Consider the following 23,104-nt stretch of genomic DNA (forward strand, 5'->3'; position numbering starts at 1 on the left):
TAGATATTGGACGAAGGCGCAGCAGGTTGAGTGCTCATATTTACTTTTATTGAACAGTAAAACAACAAAACGTACGAACGAACGAACAGGATGCAGGCTAAACACAAAGCTATGCAACTACAACTACCCCCAAATACCCCATACAAAACAACCCCTATACATAGGACCTTCAATCAGAGGCAACGAGGAACAGCTGCCTCCAATTGAAGGTCAAATCAATAAACTGAACATAGACGTAAACAACCTAGAACTAACATAGAATGCACTAACCTAGAACCTAAACCTAAAACCCCGGTACACTCTAAACCAACACCCCTCTACATAAACACATAGCCCAACAAACCCCTAAACACTCTAAACAAATACCCCCTGCCACGTCCTGACTAAACATCAATAACAAATAAGCCCTTTACTGGTCAGGACGTGACACTATATTTGTATCTACCATGATTTTCAAGGGTGAAAGGTGGTTGGCAAAGAGCCTCAATTGTGCCCTACTCTTTCTAAAACATTCCTTAACCTCTTAGGGCTAGGGGGCAGTATTTACACTGCCGGATAAAAAACGTCCCCGATTCTGATTACTACTCCTACCCAGTTACTAGAATATGCATATACTTATTAGATATGGATAGAAAAAACCCTAAAGTTTCTAAAACTGTTTGAATGGTGTCTGTGAGTATAACAGAACTCATATGGCAGGCAAAAACCTGAGAGATTCCTTTACAGGAAGTGACCTGTCTGACCATTTATTGGCTTTCTTTGACAGTGGAATCCCGTGGCGCGTTATTCAAATACCTTAGAAATGCTATTACTTCAATTTCTCAAACATATGACTATTTTACACCATTTTAAAGACAAGACTCTCGTTAATCTAACCACACTGTCCGATTTCAAAAAGGCTTTACAACGAAAGCAAAACATTAGATTATGTCAGCAGAGTACCAAGCCAGAAATAATCAGACACCCATTTTTCAAGCTAGCATATAATGTCACATAAACCAGAACCACAGCTAAATGCAGCACTAACCTTTGATGATCTTCATCAGATGACAATCTTAGGACATTATGTTATACAATACATGCATGTTTTGTTCAATCAAGTTCATATTTATATCAAAAAACAGCTTTTTACATTAGCATGTGACGTTCAGAACTAGCATAACCCCCGCAAACTTCCGGTGAATTTACAAAATTACTCACGATAAACGTTCACAAAAAACATAACAATTATTTTAAGAATTATAGATACAGAACTTCTCTATGCACTCGCTATGTCCAATTTTAAAATAGCTTTTCGGTGAAAGCACATTTTGCAATATTCTAAGTAGATAGCCCAGCCATCACGGCTAGCTATTTAGACACCTACCAAGTTTAACCCTCACCAAAGTCAGATTTACTATAAGAAAAATGTTATTACCTTTGCTGTTCTTCGTTAGAATGCACTCCCAGGACTTCTACTTCAATAACAAATGTTGGTTTGGTTCAAAATAATCCATAGTTATGTTCAAATATCCTCTGTTTTGTTCATGCGTTCAAGACACTATCCGAAGCGTAAAGAAGGGTGACGCGCCCGACGCGTTTCGTGACAAAAAAATTCTAAATATTCCATTACCGTACTTCGAAGCATGTCAACCGCTGTTTAAAATAAATTTTTATGCCATTTTTCTCGTAAAAAAGCGATAATATTCCGACCGGGAATCTGTGTTTTAGTTCAAAGAGAGAGAAAATAAAAACATTGGGTCGCCTCGTGCACGCGCCTCAGTCTCATTGTCCTCTGATAGACCACTTACCAAAGGCGCTAATGTTTTTCAGCCAGGGGCTGGAATTACATCATTCAGCTTTTTCCCGGGTTCTGAGAGCCTATGGGAGCCTGAGGAAGTGTCACGTTACAGCAAAGATCCTAAGTTTTCAATAAACAGAGTCAAGAAGCCCAAGGAATGGTCAGAGAGGGCACTTCCTGTACATAATCTTCTCAGGTTTTTGCCTGCCATATGAGTTCTGTTATACTCACAGACACCATTCAAACAGTTTTCGAAACTTTAGGGTGTTTTCTATCCAAAGCCAATAATTATATGCATATTCTAGTTTCTGGGCAGTAGTAATAACCAGATTAAATCGGGTACGTTTTTTATCCGGCCGTGTAAATACTGCCCCCTAGCCCTAACAGGTTAACAACTCGTGAATGCAACCGCATAGCCAGATTTCAAAATAACTTTACTGGGAAATCACACTTTACAATAAACAAGGTACTATGCTCAGAAAAACAGGCTAGGCGATACAGACTAGCGCCATCTTGGACTCATCTAAAATCAAATATACTATTGTAAATATTCCCTTACCTTTGATTATCTTCATCAGAAGGCACTTCCAGGAATCCCAGGTCCACAACAAATGTTGTTTTGTTCAAAGAAGTTCATCATTTATGTCCAAATAGCTCCTTCTTGTTAGCGCGTTCCGAAGGCTACTCAAAATGTACGAAGCGCGCCGAACATGCCGCCACGAAAGTAAAACATTTTTTATTTACTTACGTTCGTCCAAACATGTCAAATGTTGTATAGCATAAATCTTTAGGGCCTTTTTCAATCAGAACTTCAATAATATTCAAGGCAGACGATTGCATTGTCTTACAAAACGTTTCAGAATGAAAGAGTACCCACATGCACGGGCAACATAGTAGTAATGGCCCTCCCCCTATGACAAACTTTCCAGGCTTCTCGTTTGGTCAGTTTTTACAGGAGAAGACTCAAAGCATTTTGTAAAGACTGTTGACATCTAGTGGAAGCCTTAGGAAGTGCTAAATGAATACTAACTCACTGTGTGTTTCATAGGCAAAGGCTTGAAAATGATTCCACACATCAGATTTCCACTTCCTGTTAGGATTTGTCTCAGGGTTTTGACTGCCATATGAGTTCTGTTATACTCAAAGACACCATTCAAACAGCTTTAGAAACTTTAGAGTGTTTTCTATCCAAATCTAATAATAATATGCATATTCTCGTTTCTGGGCAAGAGCAGTAACCAGTTTAAATCGGGTACGTTTTTTATCCGGTCATGAAAATACTGCCCCCTAGCCCCAACAGGTTTTAACACAGCTTACCAACATTATTCACTGTTGATAACACACCTTACCAACATTATTCACTGTTGTTGTTAACACACCCTACCTACATTATTCACTGTTATAACACACCTTACCAACATTATTCACTGTTGTCTTCCTATTTCCACAAATTGTGGCACTTAGTTTCTATGGGCTAGTCAACAGCCAGCCGAGTCAACAGCCAGTGGAATCGCGTGGCGCGAAAAACAAATACCTAAAAAATGCTATAACTTCAATTTCTCAAACATATGACTATTTTACATCATTTTAAAGACAAGACTCTCGTTAATCTAACCACATTGTCCGCTTTCAAAAAAGCTTTACAGCGAAAGAAAAACATTAGATTATCTCAGGAGAGTACCCTGCCAAAAATTATCACACAGCCATTTTCAAAGCAAGCATATATGTCACAAAAACCAAAACCACAGCTAAATGCAGCACTAACCTTTGATGATCTTCATCAGATGACACTCCTAGGACATTATGTTATACAATACATGCATGTTTTGTTCAATCAAGTTCATATTTATATCAAAAAACAGCTTTTTACATTAGCATGTGATGTTCAGAACTAGCATACCCACCGCAAACTTCTGGTGAATTTACTAAATTACTCACGATAAACGTTCACATAATACATAACAATTGCTTAAAGAATTGTAGATACAGACCTCCTTTATGCAATCGCGGTGTCAGATTTTTTAATAGCTTTTCGGCGAAAGCACATTTTGCAATATTCTGAGTAGATAGCTCGGCCATCACAGGCTAGCTAATTTGACACCCACCAAGTTTGGTGCTCACTAAACTCAGAATTACTATTAGAAAAATTGGATTACCTTTGCTGTTCTTCGTCAGAATGCACTCCCAGGACTTCTACTTCAACAACAAATGTTGTTTTGGTTCCAAACAATCCATAGTTATATTCAAATAGCTCCGTTTTGTTCGTGCGTTCAGGTCACTATCCGAAGGGTGAAGCGGGAGCGCAATTCGTGACAAAAAAATGTCAAAATATTCCATTACCGTACTTTGAAGCATGTCAAACGCTGTTTAAATCAATTTTTATGCTATTTTTCTCGTAAAATAGCGATAATATTCCAACCGGGCGACGTTGTATTCATTCAAAGGCTGAAAGAAAAAAATGGAGAATTCTAATGAAAGCGCATCTCCAGTGTCACTGTCCCCAGGCTGACCACTCACAAATTCTCCTGCTGTTCTTCGCCCAGAGACAGCAGACACCCCATTACACTTTCTGGCGCCTTCTGAGAGCCAATGGAAGCCTTAGAAAATGTCACATTACAGCAGAGATGCTGTATTTTTGATAGAGATGCAACAGAAGGACAACAAATAGTCAGACAGGTCACTTCCTGTAAAGGAATCTCTCAGGTTTTTGCCTGCCATATGAGTTCTGTTATACTCACAGACACCATTCAAACAGTTTTAGAAACTTTAGGGTGTTTTCTATCCATATCTAATAATTATATGCATATTCTAGTTACTGGGCAGGAGTAGTAACCAGACTAAATCGGGTACGTTTTTTATCCGGCCGTGTCAATACTGCCCCCTAGCCCTAACAGGTTAAAATGTGTTTTTATATGACAGAATGTTAAAACTAGATGAAGTTATAGTTATGAATATAAACTGGTAATGAGGTGTAGTTTTAGTTATGAATATTACCTGGTAATGAGGTGTGGTTTTAGTTATGAATATAAACTGGTAATGAGGTGTAGTTTTAGTTATGAATATTAGCTGGTAATGAGGTGTAGTTTTAGTTATGAATATTAGCTGGTAATGAGGTGTAGTTTTAGTTATGAATATTAGCTGGTAATGAGGTGTAGTTTTAGTTATGAATATTAACTGGTAATGAGGTGTAGTTTTAGTTATGAATATTAACTGGTAGTGAGGTGTAGTTTTAGTTATGAATATTAGCTGGTAATGAGGTGTAGTTTTAGTTATGAATATTAACTGGTAATGAGGTGTAGTTTTAGTTATGAATATTAACTGGTAATGAGGTTATACACTGAGTGGACTAGATATTACTCTAACTGAGCAGTGTAGCCTATAGGTTATACACTGAGTGGAGTAAATATTACTCTAACTGAGCAGTGTAGTCTATAGGTTATACACTGAGTGGACTAAATATTACTCTAACTGAGCAGTGTAGCCTATAGGTTATACACTGAGTGGACTAGATATTACTCTAACTGAGCAGTGTAGCCTATAGGTTATACACTGAGTGGACTAAATATTACTCTAACTGAGCAGTGTAGCCTATAGGTTATACACTGAGTGGACTAAATATTACTCTAACTGAGCAGTGTAGCCTACAGGTTATACACTGAGTGGACAAATTATTAAGGACACCTTTTTAATATTGAGTACCCCTCCCCCACTTTTGTCCTCAAAACAGCCTCAATTCATCAGGGCATGGACTCTACATGGTGTTGAAAGTGTTCCACAGGGATGCTGGCCCATGTTGACTCCAATGCTTCCCACAGTTGTGTCAAGTTGGCTGGATGTCCATTGGGTGGTGGACCATGAGCCTGAAAAACCCAGCAGCGTTGCAGTTCATGACACAAACAGGTTGCATGTCACCTACTACCATACCCCGTTCAAAGGCACTTATATATTTTGTCTTGCTCATTCACCCTCTGAATGACACACATACACAATCCATGTCTCAATTGTATCAAGGATTAAAAATGATTCTTTAACCTGTCTCGTCCCCTTCATCTACAAGTGACATCAATAAGGGATCATAGCTTTCACCTGGATTCACCTGGTCAGTTTGTCATGGAAAGAAAGTTGTCCTTAATGTTTTGTGTAAATTACATAATAATTACACATTCATGGATTGTTTTATAAAGCCTATTGTTTTCTCTTTATTCAACCTGCCATCTACCCACCTGGGGACTGAGGGTTATGAGAGAACCCCCACATCACTAGCTTCTCTTTATTCAACCTGCCATCTACCCACCTGGGGACTGAGGGTTATGAGAGAACCCCCACATCACTAGCTTCTCTTTATTCAACCTGCCATCTACCCACCTGGGGACTGAGGGTTATGAGAGAACCCCCACATCACTAGCTTCTCTTTATTCAACCTGCCATCTACCCACCTGGGGACTGAGGGTTATGAGAGAACCCCCACATCACTAGCTTCTCTTTATTCAACCTGCCATCTACCCACCTGGGGGCTGTGGGTTATGAGAGAACCCCCACATCACTAGCTTCTCTTTATTCAACCTGCCATCTACCCACCTGGGGACTGAGGGTTATGAGAGAACCCCCACATCACTAGCTTCTCTTTATTCAACCTGCCATCTACCCACCTGGGGACTGAGGGTTATGAGAGAACCCCCACATCACTAGCTTCTCTTTATTCAACCTGCCATCTACCCACCTGGGGACTGAGGGTTATGAGAGAACCCCCACATCACTAGCTTCTCTTTATTCAACCTGCCATCTACCCACCTGGGGACTGAGGGTTATGAGAGAACCCCCACATCACTAGCTTCTCTTTATTCAACCTGCCATCTACCCACCTGGGGACTGAGGGTTATGAGAGAACCCCCACATCACTAGCTTCTCTTTATTCAACCTGCCATCTACCCACCCGGGGACTGAGGGTTATGAGAGAACCCCCACATCACTAGCTTCTCTTTATTCAACCTGCCATCTACCCACCTGGGGACTGAGGGTTATGAGAGAACCCCCACATCACTAGCTTCTCTTTATTCAACCTGCCATCTACCCACCTGGGGACTGAGGGTTATGAGAGAACCCCCACATCACTAGCTTGCATGTTCTGCAGCCTTGTAAAGATAAGGAGGAGATGACTGGGAGGCAGGTTGGCATTTATTGTCATGATTCTTGTTCTGGAGGCAGGTCGGCATTTATTGTCATGAATCTTGTTCTGGAGGCAGGTTGGCATTTATTGTCATGAATCTTGTTCTGGAGGCAGTTGTGCAAAGTGGTCACCAGCTGACAAAATCTGATTTTAATCCTAACCTTAACCACACTGCTAATCCTTACCTTAAATTAAGACCATAAAACACAATTATTTTCCACAAATGATTACAATATAGCCAATTTTGACTCTGCAGCTGGCATATCTAGAGGAAATCGTGCAGTTCTGCCTCCAGGTCAAGATTCATGACAAACGTCAACCTGCGACTGGGAGAGGCAACGTAAAATCAATAACGAAGATGGTTCCACAATTAACATAGTTTTCTTGTTTCAAGTATGTTTTATTATGAAAAGTACAATATATCCTTGTATACTTGTATAACTATGGAGCGTATGTCCATATATAATTGCACAATCTGTTTTTCAACATAAAAGACATAACAAATGATCACATTGGTATTTTAACAGTGTTATTGTAAGAGTTTAAATGTTTAAACAGAGGATACATCTAAAACAGGATAAAACAAGTGCAGTATGTTCTGAGAATGTTACTTTAACCTCTCTGGCGCAGGTGGGACGAATTCGTCCCACCTACGTAACAGCCACTTGAATCCAGTGGCGCGATTTTTGAAACGTTTGAAATACTATTACTTCAATTTCTCAAACATATGACTATTTTACAGCTATTAAAAGACAAGACTCTCGTTAATCTAACCGCACTGTCCGATTTCAAAAAGGCTTTACAACGAAAGCAAAACATTAGATTATGTCAGGAGAGTGCCCAGCCAGAAATAATCAGACACCCATTTTTCAAGCTAGCATATAATGTCACAAAAACCCAAACCACAGCTAAATGCAGCACTAACCTTTTATGATCTTCATCAGATGACAACCCTAGGACATTATGTTATACAATGCATGCATGTCTGTTCAATCAAGTTCATATTTATATCAAAAACCAGCTTTTTACATTAGCATGTGACGTTCAGAAAAAGCATACCCCCCGCAAACTTCCGGGGAATTTACTAACAGTTTGCTAAATTACTCACGATAAACGTTCACAAAAAGCATAACAATTATTTTAAGAATTATAGATACATTACTCCTGTATGCACTCGATATGTCCGATTTTAAAATAGCTTTTCGGATGAAGCACATTTTGCAATATTCTAAGTACATAGCCCGGCATCACAGGGCTAGCTATTTAGACACCCGGCAAGTTTAGCACTCACCAATATCAGATTTACTATTATAAAAGTTTGATTACCTTTTGTTGTCTTCGTCAGAATGCACTCCCAGGACTTCTACTTCAATAACAAATGTTGGTTTGGTCCAAAATAATCCATCGTTATATCCGAATAGCATCGTTTTGTCCGTGCGTTCCAGAAACTATCCGAAATGGTAAATAACGGTCGAGCGCATGGCGCATTTCGTGACAAAAAATGTCTAAATATTCCTTTACCGTACTTCGAAGCATGTCAACCGCTGTTTAAAATCAATTTTTATGCCATTTTTCTCGTAGAAAAGCGATAATATTCCGACCGGGAATCTCCTTTTCGGCAAACAGAGGAAAAAATCACAAAGACGGGGGCGACCGGGTCACGCGCCTATGCCCAGAGTACCCTTGATCGGCCACTTGAGAAAGGCGATCAAGAGCTTCAGCCTGGGGCTGGGATGACGACATTCTGTTTTTTCCCGGGCTCTGAGCGCCTATGGACGACGTAGGAAGTGTCACGTTAGAGCAGAGATCCCTTGTAAAAGATAGAGATGGCAAAGAAGTTCCAGAAATGGTCAGACAGGCCACTTCCTGTAAAGGAATCTCTCAGGTTTTGACCTGCCATTTGAGTTCTGTTATACTCACAGACACCATTCAAACAGTTTTAGAAACTTTAGGGTGTTTTCTATCCATATATAATAAGTATATGCATATTCTAGTTACTGGGTAGGATTAGTAACCAGATTAAATCGGGTATGTTTTTTATCCAGCCGTGACAATACTGCCCCCTAGCCCCAACAGGTTAAAGAACAACCTCTATGTGAGGGAAATAAGTAGCTAGTGTCCCACCTGAAAGGTTAACGTCAACTCATAACGTCACTATAACTTCATGGGAGTCTTGTGGAAAGACTGCATGTTGTTTTGGGTGGATTGAGTGACATCTTCATCAACATTTGCAGAATATTCCTGTAGTATTTTCACCTCTGTGTTTGTGGGACCACTTAGTGCTGGAATGAGGTGTCTGTTTGTTCCCAGTTCTATCAGAAATGATGGTCCTCATTTGAAGGTCCTGGTCAAGGTCCTCACAATTATAGGAAGACGCGTATGTGTGTGTGTGTCCAGTGTGTGTGTGTCCAGTGTGTGTGTGTGTGTCCAGTGTATGTGTGCAGTGTGTGTGTGTGTGTGTGTGTCAGGTTATATTTTCAGGGACACTGAGTCGCCATCATAATGAACCCCAAACCCTGGATAGATGGGCTCAGTGAATGTGGATGTGAATGTGATCAGGTGGGTCAGTGTGTCAGAGGAGGCTCTATAGAAGGACAGAGTGCCGGCTGGCCAGTCCAGATACACTCCTACTCTGTGGGAGCTGGAGGAGGGGACGTCTATGGTAGTGTCATTATTATTGTGCCTGGCTATGTAACTGTTGTCAGAACAGAACAGACTCCAGGACTTGTCATTGTATCCAAGCCAACAGTCATCACCCCTTCTTCTCCTGCTGATTCCTTTATATGTCACTCCTATATCAGCCCATCCCCCACTCCACTCTACCTCCCAGTAACAGCGCCCAGACAGACCCTCTCTACACAGCACCTGTCCACAGTCCTCAAATCTCTCTGGGTGATCAGGATACGGCTGCTTCTCTCTCCAACCTGTCACCTTTCTGTTCTCCTCAGACAGAGAGAGGAGTCTGTTTACTGTGTTTGGGTCCAGTGTGAGATCACAGACATCTGATGGATGAAACCAGACACAATATTAGAAATCATCATCATTCACATTAGAACGTTAACTCACTTTTCACTAATTCATTTAATGTAGATGTTTCTAGGTATCAAAAGGAGAAGTTAAGGTAACTTGAGACTTGTTGAATGATCATATGTTATACTGTATGGTAATATAAAACACACTTATTCCCATTAATTACATACACACACACACACACACACACACACACACACACACACATTGTCATATCAACTATTTGTAAACGTTGGTGTCCCTGATTTCTGCTTCTGTAGAACTACAGATGATATTTAACATGACCAAGTCAGTAATGATGGGGGTCTTTGACTTTTTATTTATTTTTTATTTTTTATTATTATTATAATTTTTTTTTTCAAATATTTTTTATTGAACACATACACAAGAATGGTGTATAGGTATAAAAGACAAGTTTACAGTTCTTATCTAAACATAAGAGAACAGACATTAACCAAAAGACCCAGAGTTCTGGGCACAAAACAAATATTACAAAACAAGACATACAAAACAAGGACAGGTAGAATTTTTTTTTTGAAAAAAATAAAATAAAAAAATAAAAAGGGAAAAAGGAAAAAAAAGGGTCGATGTAGCCCCCCCACTTATACCCCACTTTACCCCCCCTTATTCCACCCTATTCTCCTCCCAACTGCTCGGGTGGTGGGGCCAGCACACGCTGCCCAAAGGTAGATTACCATATGACAATTGAGAGTGCGTTAAGTGCAAATTCACAGCGCCGCCTGGTCCAAGTAAGAGAGGAAAAGCTGCCAGATTTGATCAAATGTTGATAATTTATTGTTCAAAATATATCTAATTCTTTCTAAGTGTACAGTGTTTGCCAATTCGCTGAGCCATAATTTGGTAGAGGGCGCTTCCCTCTTTTTTCAAAACAACAAGATTAATTTTTTTGCCGAAATGAGACTGTAAGAGATGAATTGTTTTGGGGAGTTGGTTAATCCGTTTAGGGAATCGGACACTCCCAGGATTATCAGAAGCGGTTCTGGGTCTATTGAAGTCTCCAGAACTTCAGAGAGGACCCCAAAAATTCCACACCAATACCCATACAAGTTAGAGCATAGGGCAAAGCAGTGGAGTAGTGTACCCTGCTCAGCCTGACATTTATCACACATAGGGGATGTACCAGGAAATATCCTATGCAGTTTGGTTTTGGAATAGTGTAATCTGTGTAATACCTTGAATTGTATGAGACGATGTCTGGAGTTAATGGAGCAGGTGTGGATATACACCAAGCTATCTTCCCAGTCTGCCACCGAAATGTCAGTCCCTAGTTCTTCCTCCCATTTTGCCTTAATGGCATCAGTAGAGGGTGCGCTAACAGATTGAAAAGCATCATATATACGAGATATCAGTTTGTCTGAGGTGGGGCATATTTTTATGCATCCGTCAAACGTGAAAGGTTTAGCATTCCCAAATGTTTCGAGGTATTTTCTAACATAGTCTCTAATCTGTAGGTATCTGAAAAAGTTACTTCTGGGAAGATTATAAGTTTCCCTCAGCGATTCAAAGGAAGCAAAGGTTCCCCCTATATATAAATCCCCTATGGTACTTATCCCCAACTCTCCCCACCGCTCAAAGGTGTTATCAAGGTTAGAGGGGGCAAAGGAGGGATTCCTTGCAACAGGAAGCATGAATGATATTGGTCTAAGATCAAAGTGGACTTTAATTTGCTTCCAGATTCGGACTGTGCTATGTATAATAGGATTGTTACCGTAAAGTGACATCTCCAGATTGACAGGTGACAAAATCACAGCACCAATAGAGAAGGGGTGGCACTCCTCTCGCTCCATACTAAGCCAGCTTGATGGCAGGAGTGCGTCATCCAGCAGAAACGTAACAGCGCGGAGGTTGGCGGCCCAGTAGTAAAATATAAAGTTTGGGAGAGACAATCCTCCTTCCATCTTGGATTTACAGAGGTGTTTTTTACCTATCCTGTGTGTTTTATAATCCCAGATGAAAGGATTGATAATAGAGTCCAGTTGTTTATGAAAGGATTTAGGTATGAATATTGGGATGTTCTGGTATAGATAGAGCAGTTGTGTGAGGAAGACCATTTTAATGGCATTAATTCTTCCGAGCAGAGAAATTGGGAGAGTTCTCCAAAATTGTATGTTTGCCTTAAGTTTTTGCATCAGAGAGGGGAAATTCTCTTTAACCTCTATGGGCTAGGCGGGACGAATTCGTCCCACCTACGTAACAGTCACTTGAATCCAGTGGCGCGATTTTTGAAACGTTTGAAATACTATTACTTCAATTTCTCAAACATATGACTATTTTACAGCTATTAAAAGACAAGACTCTCATTAACCTGTTAGGGCTAGGGGGCAGCATTGACACGGCTGGATAAAAAACATACCCGATTTAATCTGGTTACCACTCCTACTCAGTAACTAGAATATGCATATACTTATTACATATGGATAGAAAACACCCTACATTTTCTAAAACTGTTTGAATGGTGTCTGTGAGTATAACAGAACTCAAATGGCAGGTCAAAACCTGAGAGATTCCTTTACAGGAAGTGGCCTGTCTGACCATTTGTTGAACTTCTTTTCCATCTCTATCATTTACTAAGGATCTCTGCTCTAACGTGACACTTCCCACGTCGTCCATAGGCGCTCAGAGCCCGGGAAAAAACAGAATGTCGTCATTCCAGCCCCAGGCTGAAACACATTATCGCCTTTCTCAAGTGGCCGATCAAGGGACACTGGCTTATGCGCATGACCCCGACCGCCCCCGCCTTTGGGATTTTTTCCTCTGTTTGCCGAAAAGGAGATTCCCTGTCGGAATATTATCGCTTTTCTACGAGAAAAATGTCGTAAAAATTGATTTTAAACAGCGATTGACATGCTTCGAAGTACGGTAATGGAATACTTAGAATTTTATTGTCACGAATTGCGCCAAGCGCGTGACACTTCTTTACTATTTCGGATAGTGTCTGGAACGCACGAACAAAACGCCGCTATTCGGATATAACGATGGATTATTTTGGACCAAACCAACATTTGTTATTGAAGTAGCTGTCCTGGGTGTGTATTCTGACGAAGACAACAAAAGGTAATGACATTTTTATAATAGTAAATATGATTATGGTGAGTGCTAAACTTGCCGGGTGTCTAAATAGCGAGCCCGTGATGCCTGGGCTATGTACTTAGAATATTGCAAAATGTGCTTTCACCAAAAAGCTATTTTAAAATCGGACATATCGAGTGCATAGAGGAGGTCTGTATCTATAATTCTTAAAATAATTGTTATGCTTTTTGTGAACGTTTATCGTGAGTAATTTAGTAAAATGTTAGCGAATTCCCCGGAAGTTTGCGGGGGGTATGCTAGTTCTGAACGTCACATGCTAATGTAAAAAGCTGGTTTTTGATATAAATATGAACTTGATTGAACAAAACATGCATGTATTGTATAACATAATGTCCTAGGGTTGTCATCTGATGAAGATCATCAAAGGTGAGTGCTGCATTTAGCTGTCTTCTGGGTTTTGGTGACATTATATGCTGGCTTGAAAAATGGGTGTCTGATTATTTCTGGCTTGGTACTCTGCTGACATAATCTAATGTTTTGCTTTCGTTGTAAAGCCTTTTTGAAATCGGACAGTGTGACCCGGGTGACCGGGTCACGCGCCTAAGCCCAGAGTACCCTTGATCGGCCACTTGAGAATGGCGATAATGTGTTTCAGCCTGGGGCTGGAATGACGACATTCTGTTTTTTCCCGGGCTCTGAGCGCCTATGGACGACGTAGGATGTGTCACGTTAGAGCAGAGATCCCTTGTAAAAGATAGAGATGGCAAAGAAGTTCCAGAAATGGTCAGACAGGCCACTTCCTGTAAAGGAATCTCTCAGGTTTTGACCTGCCATTTGAGTTCTGTTATACTCACAGACACCATTCAAACAGTTTTAGAAACTTTAGGGTGTTTTCTATCCATATATAATAAGTATATGCATATTCTAGTTACTGGGTAGGATTAGTAACCAGATTAAATCGGGTATGTTTTTTATCCAGCCGTGACAATACTGCGCCCTAGCCCAAACAGGTTAAATAGTAAGGAGTATTGTTTGGTAACTACAATTCCAAGGTAGGTACATTTATCTGAAGATAGCTTAACTGGAAGATGTTCTAGCCAGGAGGTGTTTTGCAACCGAATGGGCATTAATTCACTCTTGTTCCAATTTATTCTGTATCCCGAGAAGGTACCAAACAAATTAATCACCTCCAGAATAGCTGGAATACTATCTTGGGGTTCTGTTACATAGAGGAGAATGTCATATGCGTATAGGGAAATCTTATTTAGAGTATGTTTAGTATTATAGCCGTGTATTGCTGCATGAGATCTGATCGCTTGAGCGAGAGGTTCAATAATTAGGGCGAAGAGCATAGGCGACAGCACACAACCCTGCCTTGTCCCTCTGTGAACGTTAAATCGGGGCGACAATGATTGGTTAGTGAGTATTCTCGCACAGGGGTTCCTATATAAAAGCTGGATCCACTTTATAAACCCATCTCCAATATTACATTTCTGTAGGACCTTGAATAGATAGGGCCACTCAACTTGGTCAAAGGCCTTTTCAGCGTCAAGAGATATAACAGCTAGGTCCACGTTAGGTAACCTCTGAGAATACATAATGTTGAATAGGCGCCTGAGATTGAAGAATGAGTTTCTGTTAGGGATAAAGCCGGTCTGGTCTGAATGGACCAATTTGCCAATTAAAGTGCTCAGCCTGTTAGCCAAAGTTTTTGCTAAAATCTTTTGGTCTGTATTAAGGAGGGATATTGGTCTGTATGACCCTACCTCTTCCGGATGCTTACCCTTCTTATGTATAACTGTAATAAACGCCTCATCCAAAGTGGATGGGAGCACTCCATCCTCGTTGGCCTGAGCCAACATTTTGTGTAGGTAGGGAGAGAGCATGTTGCTGAATGTTTTGTAGAATTCACTCGGGTATCCATCTGGGCCCGGGGTCTTGCCACTCTTTAGAGATTTTATTGTTTCTCTAATTTCTTCAAGAGATATTTCCTTATTCAGGAAGTAAGAGTCTTCCTGGTTCAGGGCGGGAAGATTACAGTCCTCCAAAAAGTTTTGCATAATTAAGGGGTTAGGGTCCGCTTTAGATGTATATAAAGTCTCATAAAACTGACGGAATCTGTCATTTATGTCTTTGGGGGAAGAGAGTAATTCCCCAGATGCAGATTTAACTTTGTGAATCATACGGTCACTCACATTCTTACGAAGTTGTCTGGCGAGTAGTTTGTGTGGTTTGTCACCAAACTCAAAATATTTTTGCTTGGCATAGAGAAAAGATTTAGCAATTTTAGCAGAGAGGATCTGATTGTATTTAAATTTTAAAGACATAATTTTTTTATGTTTCTCCCTAGATGGGTGTCTAGCATTCTCCCTATCCAGTAAGTGGATTTGTCCCTCCAGTTCTACCAATTCTCTTCTTTTTTGCCTACTCCTGGCAGTCTGAAAGGAGATGATACAGCCTCTCAAATTATCCTTCAGTGTTTCCCACAATAATGCTGGGGAAGTCTCTGTGTTGTCGTTGGTATCAAAGAAAAATGTAATTTGATCTTTAAGATGTTCACAGAATGTTGGTTCTGTGAGGAGCTGAGGATTCAACCTCCGGACCCTCTCGTTTGGTACGATGTCACCCAATCTCAGGGAGAAGGTGAATGGACTGTGGTCAGAGATTATAATATCATGATACCTCACATTACAGGTATAGGGGAGTAGTTTAGCATCAACCAAAAAGTAGTCAATTCGAGCATAAACATTGTGAACATGAGAGTAAAAGGAGTACACGTTTGTTGTAAAAAGTGATATAAAGTAGGTTAAGTTAGATTATTTCGCAAAAAAGTTGCAGGAGCCTCTCACACACAGCCGTTCACTCCAACATGCTAGCTCCGCCCCCGTGGTCTTTGACTTTGACTTAACTTGAATTAAGACTTATTCTTAGTCATATTCTTCACAGCAGTCAACACTCACATTTTCTAAGCCCAGGTTTCATTCTGTTCTCTCCACCATGTTCCACACTGTAGCGGTAAGCAGAAGAACAGACAGTCATTGAGGGATACACCTGAACTCACACACACACACACACACACACACACACACACACACACACACACACACACACACACACACACACACACACGCACACACACACACACACACACACACACACACACACACACACTAGACACACACAGTCAGCATATAACTTTGTCCAAGTGTTGGTCAGAATGTTTGTCTAAACTCGCCTGATAAGTCAAATGTCTGATATGGACATTGACATAAACCCTCTACATACTTGAGTTTCTCCAGTCTGCAGTGTGGATCCTCCAGTCCAGCAGAGAGCAGTCTGACTCCTGAGTCTCCTGGGTGATTGTAGCTCAGATCCAGCTCTCTCAGGTGTGAGGGGTTGGACCTCAGAGCTGTGGCCAGAGAAGCACATCCTTGCTCTGTGACTAGACAGCCTGACAGCCTGCAAACAGAAAAAGATAAACATTTTCATATATCAGTGTCATGAAACCTGCCACTTCTATTCATAAATTGGTGTATCATTATTATAAATGATGAGAATATTACCTGTAAAAATAAAAACGTAAAAATGTATAGATCAAATATTTGGGTAGACCAAACCAGTTTAAAAAGCAGTATCAGTCAAAAGGCAGACAGTGAGGTATCAGATTTAGATTGTATTGAGTATACAGTCCACACCATATCTATTTAGACAGTGAAGCTAACATTTTAAATGTGGCTCTATACTCCAACATTTTGGATTTCAGATCAAATGTTTCATATGAGGTGACAGTATATAATGTCACCTTTTATTTGAGGGTATTTTAATACATATCTGTTTTACCATTTATAAATGAAAGAACTTTATGTATCTAGTCCCCCATTTGAAGAAGTCGTAAGTATTCTGACCAATTCACTCATAGTATATTAAAGTAGTCAAAAGTTTAGTAGTTGGTCGTAAACTCGATGGTTGCATTTGCAGTTTGTTTTGGTTGTGTTTTGCCTAATAATAAAATGGTGGATGGTGACTGGAGTAATTTTCTGTCTAAGTGAGTAGATAACATGTTTCTAAACACAAATAAATTAATCCTGATGATACCATAATTAAGAAAAATCATGAATGAATAATCAATTATAATGAAAAATGATGAGTGAGAAAGTTACAGAAAGTTACAGAGGCCACAACAAAACATGCTAACCTCTCACCGTTACCAATAACAGAGGCTACTACAAAACATGCTAACCTCTCACCATTACCAATAACAGAGGTTACAACAAAACATGCTAACCTCTCACCATTACCAATAACAGAGGCTACAACAAAACATGCTAACCTCTCACCATTACCAATAACAGAGACTACAACAAAACATGCTAACCTCTCACCATTACCAATAACAGAGGCTACAACAAAACATGCTAACCTCTCACCATTACCAATAACAGAGGATACAACAAAACATGCTAACCTCTCACCATTACCAATAACAGAGGCTACAACAAAACATGCTAACCTCTCACCATCACCAATAACAGAGGCTACAACAAAACATGCTAACCTCTCACCATTACCAATAACAGAGGCTACAACAAAACATGCTAACCTCTCACCATTACCAATAACAGAGGATACAACAAAACATGCTAACCTCTCACCATTACCAATAACAGAGGCTCCAACAAAACATGCTAACCTCTCACCATTACCAAGAACAGAGGCTACAACAAAACATGCTAACCTCTCACCATTACCAATAACAGAGGCTACAACAAAACATGCTAACCTCTCACCATTACCAATAACAGAGGCTACAACAAAACATGCTAACCTCTCACCATTACCAAGAACAGAGGCTACAACAAAACATACAAACCTCTCACCATTAACCTCAAATAAAAGGTGACATTCTGTATAGTCACCTAATATGAAACATTCTATCTCAAATCCAAAATGCTGGAGCATAGCAACACATTTAAAACTGTAAGCTTCACTGTCCAAACACATATGGTGTGGACTATGTGTGCCTGGTAAACACATGTGGATCTGGTGAACAGTTATCACTTGTTGACCAACTACAGGAATACTGACCTCAGAGTCTCCAGTTTACAGTGGGGATTCCCCAGCCCAGCAGAGAGCTGCTTCACTCCTGAATCCTTCAGGTCATTGTTACTCAGGTCCAGCTCTCTCAGGTGTGAGGGGTTTGACCTCAGAGCTGAGACCAGAGAAGAACAGCCTTCCTCTGTGACTAGACAGCCTGACAGCCTGCAAAGAGTCAAATCATATCATGACTTCACAAACACACTGTTAATTTAACGAGTAGTGTAGAAGGACAATGGCAGATGCAATTGTTTTATTCTCTCAAACAACATATATATTCATCTTCCATCTCCTAGAATTGTATGGTCATAATGTTATACTAATGTGAAAATCAATGCATTCATTCAATATGTTTTTCAATATAATATTATATACGTATAATAATGCATATTTTTCTCTAAACTGAATATTTCTTCCTGATGATTAGTTAAATATCATTTTATTTACTCACAGAGCAGCTCTGGAGGCTTTGACCACTGGCAGCAGCCTCAGAAGACCTTCCTCTGATCTGGAGAATTTCTTCAGGTCAAACACATCCAGCTCCTTTTCTGAAGTCAGCAACACAAAGACCAGAGCTGACCACTGTGCAGGTGACAGGTTGTCTTCTGAGAGACTACCTGAACTCAGGTAGCTTTGGATCTCCTCCACTAGAGAATGGTCATTCAGTTCATTCAGACAGTGGAACAGATTGATGCTCCTCTCTGGAGAGGGATTCTCCCTGATCTTCTCCTTGATGTACTTCACTGTTTCTTCATGGCTCTTTGAGCTGCTTCTTGTCTTTGTCAGTAGACCTTGTAAGTGCTTCTGATTGGACTCCAGTGAGAGGCCCAGAAGGAAGCGGAGGAAAAGGTCCAGGTTTCCCATCTCACTTTGTAAGGCTTTATCCACAGCACTCTTGTAGAAAGTAACTTTACGCCTTAGTCTGATCCTCGCAGAAAAGTTCCTGGACGTTGATTGCTGTTTGTCCATTAGATTCTCATTGTTGTTGTTGAATGAGAGGAACACATATACAGCAGCAAGAAACTCCTGAATGCTCAGATGAACAAAGCAGTACACCCTGTCCTGGTACAGCCCACATTCCTCTTTAAAGAGCTGTGTGCACAATCCTGAGTACACTGAGGCTTCATTGACATCAATGCCAGCCTCTTTCAGGTCTTCTTCATAGAAAATCAGATTGCCATTCACAAGCTGTTGAAAAGCCAATTTTCCCAGTGACAGAATGCTCTCGTTATTCAAATGTGGACCTGTCTCTTCTTTCCCAATATACTTTTCATTCTTCTGTTTGGTGTGAAACACCACAAGGTGTGTGTACATCCCAGTCAGAGTCTTGGGCATCTCCTCTCTCTTGTGTTTCAGCATGTGTTCAAGGACTGTTGCAGAAATCCAACAGAAGACTGGAATGTGGCACATGATGTGGAGGCTCCTTGATGTCTTTATGTGTGAGATGATTCTGCTGGCCAGGTCCTCATCACTGAATCTCTTCCTGAAGTACTCCTCCTTCTGTGGGTCATTGAACCCTCGTACCTCTGTCACCTGGTCAACACACCCTGAAGGGATCTTATTGGCTGCTGCAGGTCGGGTAGTTATCCAGAGGAGAGCAGAGGGAAGCAGATGTCCCTTGATGAGATTTGTCAGCAGAACATCCACTGAGGTTGAGTCTGTGACGTCACAACAGATCTTGTTCTTCTGGAAGTCTAGGGGCAGTCGGCACTCATCCAGACCATCAAAGATGAACAGAACTTTGTACTTGTCGTAGTTGGAGATTCTTGATTGTTTGGTTTCCATTGAGAAGTGATTGAGAAGTTCAATGAAAGTGTGTTTGTCCTCTCTCATCAAATTCAGCTCCCGGAAAGGGAATGAAAATACAAATTGGACATCCTGATTTGCTTTTCCTTCAGCCCAGTCCAGAATAAACTTCTGCACAGAGACTGTTTTTCCAATGCCAGCGACTCCCTTTGTCAGCACAGTTCTGATAAGTTTGTCTTGTCCAGTTAAGGGTTTGAAGATGTCGTTACATTTGATTGCAGTCTCTGGTCTTGCTTGTTTCCTGGTTGTTGTCTCAATCTGTCTCAGCTCATGTTCATTATTGACCTCTCCTGTTCCACCCTCTGTGATGTAGAGCTCTGTGTAGATCTTATTGAGAAGTGTTGGGTTTCCTTGTTGAGCGATCCCCTCAAATACACATTGAAACTTCTTCTTTAGATTAGATTTGAGTTCACGTTGGCAAATCACAGCAAGCTCATCTGAATGAAGAAATAACACAGAGGATATTAATATTACGTCTGTTTTAATACCTACAGTATTGTAGGACTGTTAGAAAGTTTGAAATTATAATAATTCATTCTCTGACTGTATAAATGTGTAAATGTTTTCATAATGCATTACAGACTGGTGTGACTGATTATGTAATTATTGGTATTATTAATGTTGTCTCTCTCTCTCTAAATTAATCACCACAACACATCCCTGCTGCTACTTGATGAGGTCACTAGGTGTTGTGTTAAGGCTGCTACAGTATCATTGAGTTACACAGCTACTTTAGCTGTACTTTAGCTACAGCTTTTAAATGTTATAAAACAGCATTCAACATGAGGCAGACAGATCTTACATTTCTCCAGTGTGTCAGCAAGCTCCTTCTGGTTCATTTTCCTCAGGACGTGCAGTGTGATCTTCAGAGCCCCCTCTCTGGCACTGCTCTCCTGCTTCTCATCTTCAGCATCCACCACTTCCTCATCCTGCTTCTGACTCTCAAAGTCTTCTGGGAGTTCTGGACTAAGAATCCTCTTGAACATCTTCAGCTCGTTTTTCACAAATGTCATAATTTTCTCTTCAAGCAACTGAAATAAATAAATAAAATAAGTTAAGCAAGAGAAGAAATGCTTTCTCATTAACACCTAATGAATGATTGACAGATCAACTTTACTTGAGGTACACATAAACAAATGTACATAACAGGACCACATACACTGAATATGGAGGCCAGGTCTGTTTGATGACTCTGGGAAGACTGACCACTGAGAATATCTGACTCTGATCTCTCCTGTTGGTTTCTGTAGACAAAACATGAGATTACATCTCCTCATCCCGGGAGTGAGTGAGTACGGACAGACAAACAGACAGACATAGACAAAAAGCAGGACAGACAGTCAGAGACAGACAGAGACAGACAGACAGAAACATACACACAGAGACAGACAGACAGACAGACAGACAGACAGACAGACAGACAGACAGACAGACAGACAGACAGACAGACAGACAGACAGACAGACAGACAGACAGACAGACAGACAGACAGACAGACAGACAGACAGACAGAGACACAGACAGAAAGCGGGACAGACAGTCAGAGACAGGCAAAGACAGACAGACAGACAGACAGACAGACAGACAGACAGACAGACAGACAGACAGACAGACAGACAGACAGACAGACGGAGATAGATACTGACAGACAGACAGACAGACAGACAGACAGACAGACAGACAGACAGACAGACAGAGATAGATACAGACAGACAGACAGACAGACAGACAGACAGACAGACAGACAGACAGACAGACAGACAGCGAACGACACACAGACAGACAGAGACAGACACAGAGAGACACACAGACAGACACAGAGACAGTGAGACAGACAGACAGACAGACAGACAGACAGACAGACAGACAGACAGACAGACAGACAGACAGACACAGAGACAGTGAGACAGACAGACAGACAGACAGACAGACAGACAGACAGACAGACAGAGACAGACAGACAGACACAGAGAGAGACACAGAGACAGTAAGACAGACAGACAGACAGACAGACAGACAGACAGACAGACAGACAGACAGACAGACAGACAGACAGACAGACAGACAGCGCAAGACACACAGACAGAGAGACAGACACAGAGACAGACAGACACAGACACAGACACAGAGAGAGACACAGAGACAGTGAGACAGACAGACAGACAGACAGACAGACAGACAGACAGACAGACAGACAGACAGACAGACAGAAACATACAGACAAAGAGAGACAGACAGACAGAAAGCGGGACAGACAGTCAGAGACAGGCAAAGACAGACAGACACAGACAGACACAAAGAAAGACACATAGTCAGACAGAGACAGACACAGAAACAGAGAGACAGACAGAAAGAGACAGACACAGAGAGAGACACAGAGACAGTGAGACAGACAGACAGACAGACAGACAGACAGACAGACAGACAGACAGACAGACAGACAGACAGACAGACAGACAGACAGCGAAATACACACAGACAGAGAGACAGGCAAAGAGACAGGGAGACAGATAGACAGAGAGAGACACACACAGGGAGGGAATATTGTGTTTGTGTAATATTGTTTTAGGACTATGAAAATGGACAAAAGTATTAGCCTATGGATTATGAAAACAACAAAAGAAAATGTGAAAATGGGAGAGGAGAAATGACTAGAGACAGTGTTGTTTAACTCACTGACCATGACCCATGAGTTCTTCTTACCTTTGTTCAGTAGAAAAGTCTCCTTCTCTAAACTCTATAGGTAGACCCATAGACCGGTCACTCTTCATGGACACACAGCTGGGAACAGGGGAGGCTGGTCTCTCCTGCTTGATTGGACTTCAACACAACAGAGACAAACATTACATCTCTCATCTACTCTGAGCTCAGATGGGAAACATAAGAAGAGCTCTGGATCAGACAGACAGACAGACGGAGACAGACAGACAGACAGACAGACAGACAGACAGACAGACAGACAGACAGACAGACAGACAGACAGACAGACAGACAGCGCAAGACACACAGACAGAGAGACAGACACAGAGACAGACAGACACAGACACAGACACAGACAGAGAGACAGGCACAGAGAGAGACACAGAGACAGTGAGACAGACTGACAGACAGACACAGACAGCGAAAGACACACAGACAGACAGAGGCAAAGACAGACAGACAGACAAACAGAGACA

At 41.0% G+C, this 23,104-nt stretch overlaps 1 protein-coding gene across 1 annotated transcript; it reads right to left on the reverse strand.

Annotated features, from left to right (window-relative positions):
* Positions 1-26: 26 nt before the first annotated feature.
* LOC123731734 (NLR family CARD domain-containing protein 3) lies at positions 27-22,763 on the reverse strand. The gene is made up of 8 exons (XM_082957452.1): positions 22,632-22,763; positions 21,088-21,172; positions 20,731-20,959; positions 18,574-20,365; positions 18,114-18,287; positions 16,314-16,487; positions 15,989-16,035; positions 27-9,949 (listed from the first exon to the last, which is right to left on the reverse strand). The coding sequence occupies exons 1-8, from the start codon at positions 22,697-22,699 to the stop codon at positions 9,417-9,419; spliced, it is 3,102 nt and encodes a 1,033-aa protein (XP_082813578.1). The 5' UTR covers positions 22,700-22,763; the 3' UTR covers positions 27-9,416.
* Between the last annotated feature and the right edge of the window lie 341 nt (positions 22,764-23,104).

The sequence above is a fragment of the Salmo salar genome, chromosome 01 (assembly GCF_965601325.2).
Source record: "Salmo salar chromosome 01, fSalSal1, whole genome shotgun sequence".
NCBI lineage: Eukaryota > Metazoa > Chordata > Actinopteri > Salmoniformes > Salmonidae > Salmo > Salmo salar.